At 42.1% G+C, this 8,011-nt stretch overlaps 1 protein-coding gene across 1 annotated transcript in view; it reads right to left on the bottom strand.

Moving 5' to 3' along the window:
* Positions 1 to 465: 465 nt before the first annotated feature.
* Positions 466 to 8,011, bottom strand: part of SEMA3E (sema domain, immunoglobulin domain (Ig), short basic domain, secreted, (semaphorin) 3E) — a gene marked incomplete at both ends in the record, with an annotated part of 14,599 nt that continues 7,053 nt past the window's right edge. The window contains 6 exons of the mRNA XM_009074862.1: positions 466 to 688; positions 3,132 to 3,276; positions 4,556 to 4,625; positions 4,953 to 5,067; positions 6,426 to 6,568; positions 7,455 to 7,574. Coding sequence (XP_009073110.1) covers positions 466 to 688; positions 3,132 to 3,276; positions 4,556 to 4,625; positions 4,953 to 5,067; positions 6,426 to 6,568; positions 7,455 to 7,574 — 816 coding nt within the window. The remainder of the gene's footprint in view (positions 689 to 3,131; positions 3,277 to 4,555; positions 4,626 to 4,952; positions 5,068 to 6,425; positions 6,569 to 7,454; positions 7,575 to 8,011) is intronic.

The following is an 8,011-nucleotide window of genomic DNA, read 5'->3' as shown; positions in this document are numbered from 1 at the left end:
AAATGGAATCCTATGCTTAAATTTCTCTTATGGAATCTTAAAGTCATCAGGGTTGGAAGAGACCTCTAAGATCATCAAGTCCAACCATTAACCTGTCACTGCTGGAACCCCCAAACCCTAACCCAGATCACCCACTGCCACATCAGACACCTCTGAAACACCTCCAGGGATGGTGACTGCACCACCTCCCTGGGCAATCTATTCCAGTGCCTAAACATTCTTAACAGGGAAAAAAAAAATTCCTAACATCTAATCTGAATCTCTAATCTTTGAATTATTTTCCTATACAATGTTACCATCACAGTGAAGCACTTGTCTAGAATAACTAACCTCCCCTGTAAGGTGAAGACTGGCACAGTCATGTAAAGAATGATTGTTTAAAAGGAATGTTGTATTGATTTTCTTCATCCTGGAGGCAAAAAAGCCTTTATTAAATTAATTGTCCTTCTTGCTTTCATGAATTACCTGTGCCAATGAACAAGACATCGTATTGCCCATCCTCAGCTTCCACTCTGTCCACTGCTATTTGTTTAAGATTGTACTTTCCATCTGTTTTCACTAGTATTGGTCTCTTATGAACAGGCTTGATGGGCTGATACATGAGTGGATGACTCCTGGCAAAATGAACAGCTTCATCAGGATAGTCTTTGGTGGTAGTGTACAGACCACCGTTCACCTTGCTGGCACACTGCAAAAACACAAAGCACAGATTAGCCTGAAGGTTTGGCATCCACATTGTCAGAGACAGGTCTTGTTTCCACAGATAATGACAAGTCTACAGAACACCTGACCTAAAAACAGGCACAGAAGACAATGGTAGGAATTGGGACAGTGACATCTATGCTTACTATTGATCATGAGAAGAAAGGCAGTGCTGAACAGAGCCTTGGCATTGTGATGTTTAGAAAGAGGGAGTTCCTCCCTCTCTGGCATACGAAGAGGTTAACATTAACACTTGAGGATTTTGACAAAAGCCATAGTGCTCATCTTCCCCAAATTTATGTTGAAGATGCAATCAGAATGGCCATTGACAGTTAGGAGAAAAGAGTTTCCTGTCCCAGCAGAGACACAGCCATGCAAAGTCAGCAGAATACTAATGCTTGAAATCAATCTCTAGTCTTATTACTTCTGATTGCAAAATATATTGCCATAAGAAACTAAGCATACTTCAAAATCATGTCAGCAGCAACAGCAATTCTTAATTTCAGGCATTCGAACAACATTAGATTTGGTTCCAATTCCTAACTCACAATGACAGTATTACATATCACTGTTTAGCTTCAAATACCAATGTTTGCATTGATCAATCTACTGTTTTGCAAAGCAAATAGACTTTATGTCAATGACTGATTAAAAGAAGCTTCCTCCTTCAGTCAAATGTGCAATTAGGGGTAATTTAATGTGTTAAAGAGAGAAGTTAATTTTAGGATGCTTTGTGCAGCATATAGTGTTTCCCAGCTGAACATAGATTCTGCTTTTCCAATTTGCTTCATGATGTCTAATTGAAAACATTTATGATCAAGCTGGAAATATCTCAGTAACCATTTACTTTCTCCAAATATTCATAAGACAGTGTGGTTTTAAGAAACATTTCAAGCAAAGCCACAGTAGCAGCCTTTCCCTATTAAATTGGATTTTTCAATCAATAATATGAAAGAAAATACTCCTTATGTTTACTGAAAACAGTAATTTTAAACTTGTGGCCAACTGTAATTGACAAAAAACTCCTACACTTGTCAAGATGGGGCAATGTTTGTTTCCACATTTTGGGCTTAGCTACAGGAAAGTATTTGTTCAGTGTTGACTTTAAAGTAATTGTCTAATCAACCTAGTGGTGGAATTTCACCAGCTGTTTGCAATAGAGAGACAGAGCAGGAGCATGAAGAGAGGCTAAGCCTCTGCTTCCCAAGCACTGAACAGCAGATCAAGTGAATAGGCATTGCCAGGCTCCCTTTGCAATGTTCTAGCCCTGGAGAGATTTAATAATCCTTCACAGGCTTTTCATTTTTAATCAAATAAAATCAAGTAGTCTAGAAAGGAAACAGTAGATGCAGCTGTCTCTGAAGTCTATCAACACCACTTTTGATGTAACTGATGTCGTTTCCAGAAGCAACACAACCTAAGTGAACCAAAAGACTCAGTAAAACAGGGGCAGAGATTATGGCAGAAGTTGTGCAGTGGGTTGCAGAGTCTGTCAGAACCTCTGTGACTCTTAACAGTGCTCGTCTGGGTGTTTAAAGCTCTGCTGTCATTCCTTATAGGCTTATTCTTTACTCATTCAAGAGCTAAGAGCACAGAATGCTGAGTCTCAGAGATCATAGAATCATAGAACCAACAGGGTTGGAAGAGACCTCAAAGATCATCAAGTCCAACCCTACCGTGGTCACTAGACCATAGCACTAAGTGCCACATCCAGTCTCAGCTTGAAAACCTCCAGGGATGGGGAATCCACCACCTCCCTGGGCAGCACATTCCAATGCCTGAGCACTCTCTCTGCAAAAAATCTCTTCCTAATCTCCAACCTAACCCTCCCCTGGCAGAGCTGGAGTCTGTGCCCTCTTGTCCTGCTGCTGGTTGCCTGGGAGAGGATGACTAATAGTAGGCTATCCTTGGCCTCATGTCACTTCTGTAAGGGGAGAGGTAGTGGGAATCAGTTTACCAACTGCTGCTTTTCTTTGGAGTGTGAAACCTAACACTTGGTTGCAGCCTGAAAGAGGCTTTCTCTTCATGCTGCTGGAAAAGCATTGAAAAGACCTCTAAACTGTGCCCTAAATGAGCAGCAGAAAAGTGAGTCATTTCATTCTCTGTTATCTGGTAGAGCAGCTGCTTCAGCCTCTGATGTGCTCTGCAACCTAGAGAGAAAAACCTGATTAAATCTATTAACACCCAGGAAAGACCTCAGCTAATGTGCTCCATGCTATTGGGAAAATGACTTGCACCCTTCTGCTCCTTTTTCAGCTCCCATACCATGAGCCATTCAACACTTTTCCAGAAGTGCTGGAATATGTAAATATTCAAAGAAATATATCCTGGACTGCGAAGTCAGGGAAGATTTGTACATTAGCAGCAATCTGCTTTTTCTTTCTGAATTCATTTCCATAGCAAAGCGAAGCAAAATAGATTGTACTTACTGAACCAGGTCTAGGATAAGGTACTTTTCTTTCATAGAGAGCCCAGTGGTATTCAGGTCCTTCTTTATGAGCATATGGTCCGTTGAAAGCTGCTCGGACACTTGCCATGTGGTAAACACATATAGCATATCCTCTAAAAATATTGCTGTGAAGTAAAATTTAGAGGCATTACTGAAACAATATGTCACATTCTGTACAGTTAATACTGCTATTGTTGTGCAATTAAAAATGAGTCACATTTCAACGGTTTTCAGGGAGAAAATCCTACTTATTCTTTCCTGTATGCTTTTCTTCTGACTACTGTGTCCAATGCTCTTTAAAAGTCTTTAATGTGTTTATTTTTGTTACATTTCTCTGAGGATGCTTTGTGTTGTTGTGCCAAAATTTGATGATGGTGAGCATAAGCTCTAAATTGCTTGTTTAGAAACACAGAGGAAATGCAGCAAAATGAACTCAGGACCTCTATGTCTTTGATTAGTGACTTAAACAGTTAACAGTTTTTCTTCTCTAACATTTTTCCTTGGAAAGATGGGAATCAACCAATGCTGACTATAATGAACAGTCTGAAAATGAGTCCTTTCTATCTTAATTGGGAATGTCAGTCGGTGTTCTGAGATCAGATCACTTTATGTAGATCAATCCACACAGAAGTTTCTATTTTAATTTTCAGATTTATTCACTTAGTTCCAGAAAAACAATTCTTTTTTCTTTTTAAACAAGCATCAGTGCTCTCTACAAAGAAATTATTTCTGAAGACTCCAGAAGGAGATCCAGATAATTTTAATTAGGTGCCCACCTCTCTCTACTGGCAGGAAATGCCAGGTGTCTGCATCCCTGGAGGAGAAGATCTGCCTTTCTTTATGAAAAGCAAATAAATAAGGAGATAGTGGCAAAAGCACGGCTGCTCTTCTCTACCAGTTACATCTGAAACTAATAGTTGGATTGCCAAGATGAGAGTACTGGAGGTTTCCACCTGAACTAGGCTGCAGTGGAAAAAGAAAAGGAGGCCATCAGCAACATCACAGCTGGTGCTTTAGGCTCCACTAAGAAGTTGGTAGGAATTTAAGCTGCTTTTTTCCTAACCCTGAATTGCAGTGGAGCTCTTAAAGGAAGGCAGGTGGCTCTGAGATGCTGCTCTTATAAGCATGCAGGAGTGCTTATAATCCAACACTAGGAAATTTTCAAGCTGAGAAACACTTAATTAATTTGTGATCCAGATAGGCTGACTCACTGAATGAGACTTCGAGCCCCTGAGTGTCACAGAGCAGTTTGTACGTTAACAAGGAAGTCCCACTGTGAATAGAACAGGGATTAAACTGTTTACTGTATATTTGCTAAGGGATATGTATCATGCAGCTTCTATCTCTTCAGTAGACTGTTCAAACAGTCCTCTATGGCTGCTATTATTTCTTCCAGTTGTTTACCTTGTAGTGTTGAAGAGGCCAAATATCACAGGATTTTTGTTATCACGAGTTTGCAGCAGAAACACATCCTCTGTAAAATTTAAATGCAACATCATTGGTAACAAACTACTTTTCTCAGCCCCAAAAGAGACACTTCATTGCCTGTTTAAAGTATAATCCCATTTCACTCATATATGCTATTTAATTTGCTGCAGATTTGAAAAGCAATCTCTAAAAACAATGCAATGCATAAAGTGGTGATAGTCAACTCCATATGGATACAACTTCATGCACATTGGAAACAAAACACAAACAACCATTCCCTGTTAATGAACATGAGTAGAATATATGACAGCAAGATGTGTTATTATGGAGTTTTTTTGATGGGTTTAACTTTGTTGCAGCCTGGGATATTTACCTAATTCATCAAAATGTGTATCAATTCCATTTCTCCCAGGCACAGAGCAAACTAGCCTGGTTTTGAGGAAAGTGGTCCATTTGTTGACGAGCACTCGCTGGCCTCCCATGTCATTCTGTGTAGGAAGACACAAACACTGATGGTAATTTGAATGAGTAAGTCTAGAAGCACAAACATCTCTGCTGAATTAGCTGCTCATTGTATCTTTTAACGTCCAAAGCATGCATTTCCAAACCACATGTCTATTACTGGGATTATTTCCCTGGCATCAGTTTTCAAGCAGGATTGTACTGATCAAGTCCAGATCTCATTAAGAGCTGTGGGTTTATAAGAATTTTTTAATTCTGGACCACATCCCTGGATAGTTTTAACTATACAGCTGTGGTGCAGCCTTTTTTTTCATTGCTCATTCTTGTTCACTAGATATACTGAGTATGTTAGCAAAGTTCAGCTTTGCTTTAGGAGTTTGGTGTAGGGTTAGATCAATGTGTTTGGAAACTGAAGCCCTGATTCTATCTATAGAGCTGGATTGTCTGAGGCAATTGTCTATGTGGTGTTCTAACAACTTCTCAGCAACTTGAAATCAGTCCTGCTTTGCTATGGCTGTCTCACCTTTTCCTTGCTCTTGTGACTGTTGGGACTGTCAAGAAAAGGGAGAATTTAGTACTATTTAGCAATCAGATTTTGTAACCTTCAGATGGCATCCTCAAAACTATGGCCTTATATTCGGGTAGGCTGTGGAACTGGATGTTTAAGGCTCTGTGTTAGGCTTGCAAAGCTCCTCTCACAAATAAGAGAACTGTTTTCCTCAGGAAAGTAGACATATGCAGAGTAGGTGACTCTGTGCTACAAAACCTGCCACAGCTCAGGTGAAAATATAAAAGCTGGGGGAAATAAGCTAGTCCTTGAATCACCAGCTAACTATGCTTTGTATTCACTGAATCAAATCTGAATTGACATACAGATGTCAAGTTAATGGCTCAAGGATTTGGAGTTTTAAAGAAGTGCAAGAGAAAGGTCTGTGGGCTTCTGGTTGAAGTCATGGCTAGAGAGCAGAAAGCTGAACAGGAGCCAGCAGTGTGCTCAGGGGGCCAAGAAGGCCAGTGGCATCCTGGGCTGGAGCAGGAACAGTGTGGTCAGCAGGACCAGGAGGTGATTCTGCCCCTGGACTCTGGTGAGGCCACACCTTGAATCCTGTGCTCAGCTCTGGGCCCTCAGCTCAGGAGGGACATTGAGGGGCTGGAGCAGGTCCAGAGCAGAGCAACGAGGCTGGTGAAGGGACTGGAGCACAAGTGGCATGAGGAGAGGCTGAGGGAGCTGGGGGTGTTCAGCCTGGAGAAGAGGAGGCTCAGGGGAGACCTTCTCACCCTCTGCAACTCCCTGACAGGAGGTTGGAGTCAGGTGGGAGAAGGACCAAAGAAAGGAGCATGTTTCCTTTCTCATTTAGCTGGGGAATAAGTGAAAGGGCCTTACCGCACATACACGTCCCACTCTGGTGTATATGGCATGAGTGCTTGTCTCAGCCTCTAAAGCTTTCTCAGTAAAGAAGAAATATACTTTGTTGTCATCATGGTCTTCATTGTCAGGAATCATGTAGGAGCCAATGAATTTTGGTTCTTTAAAAGAAAACAAAAGTGAATTGATTTCACATTATTAAAACACTCTTATTTTTTCAATCCTTTAAATCAGCTGGTAACAACCAAATAATAAATAATAAATGCCTAAGACCATTGTCTGAACATCTCTGGAGCTCTGTCAAGCTTGGGGCTGTGACCACTGTCCTGGGGAGCCTGTGTCTAAATAAATAAAATACAGTTGAAATAAGTTCACCTCCAAACAGATATTTGTGGGCAGCAGGTCAAGGGAGGTGATTCTCCCCCTCTGAGACCCACCTGGAATACTGCACACAGTTCTGGTGCCCTCAATGTAAGAAAGACGTGGAACTGTTGGAGCACGTCCAGGAGGCCACAAAGTTTCTAGGATGACTGGAGCATCTCCCCTATGAGGACAGGCTGAGGGAGTTGGGGCTGTTGAGCCTGGAGAAGAGAAGGCTGTGTGGAGAGCTCAGAGCAGCCTGTCAGTATCTGAAGGGGCTACAAGGAGCTGGAGAGGGACTCTGTGTTAGGAACTGCAATGATAGGACAAGGGGTAATGGGTTCAAACTGAAGGAGGGGAAATCTAGGTTGGATGTGAGAAAAAAGTGTTTTACTCTAAGGGTGGTGAGACCCTGTCCCAGGTTGCCCAGGGAGGCTGTGGCTGCCCCAACCCTGGCAGTGTTCACAGCCAGGTTGGATGAGCCTTGAGCAACCTGCTCTGGTGGGAGGTGTCCCTGCCCAGGGCAGGGGTTGGGGCTGGATCATCTGTAAGGTCCTTTCCAACCCCTAAAATTCTGCGACTCTATGATATGCATATGCATGAAGATTATGTTTTCAGTTTCTGTTTAAACAGAAAAAAACAATCATGTGAAACACCTCTGGTTCCTCCTGATCCTCCTTCCCTCACCTTTCAGCAGCCGCTCGTTGTCAGGCTCGGTGCGCAGATGTACCATGCGGTTCATGGTGCGGAATAGAGCAGCATCTCTCCCCCAGTAGTCACTGTAGAGACCAGTAAAAAGTTCACCACCTGCAGACCACACATTAAAAAACAAAAGCAAAACAATTTGGTAATTTGCACATTGCTTCCATTGCATGTGATAGGAAACACATTATAAACATGGCTTATTAGTATTTGCTTAAATTGAGGCAAGAAGGTGAGTCAGTAGTTTATATATAGTCTAAAGAGCACATGGACATTGTTCCTACCAGAAGCCACAATATTTACAGCTTTAGCAGCATGAGGACAAGCATTTTGATACAAAACTGGAGAGAGTGGTGATACCTTGAAGGGCTGTCCTGCCCTTCAGAGGGACCTCAACAGGTTGGAAGGATGGGCAGAGAAGAACCAACAGAAATTCAATAAGGGAAAGTGCAGGTCCTGATCCTGGGGAGGAATAACCCCAAGTACCAGCACGGGTTGGGCATGGACCTGCTGGAGAGCAGCTCTGCACTGAAGGACCTGGT

This window comes from Acanthisitta chloris, unplaced genomic scaffold, assembly GCF_000695815.1.
Source record: "Acanthisitta chloris isolate BGI_N310 unplaced genomic scaffold, ASM69581v1 scaffold12205, whole genome shotgun sequence".
Classification (NCBI taxonomy): Eukaryota; Metazoa; Chordata; class Aves; order Passeriformes; family Acanthisittidae; genus Acanthisitta; species Acanthisitta chloris.
This window is presented reverse-complemented; position numbering and strand designations above follow the sequence as displayed.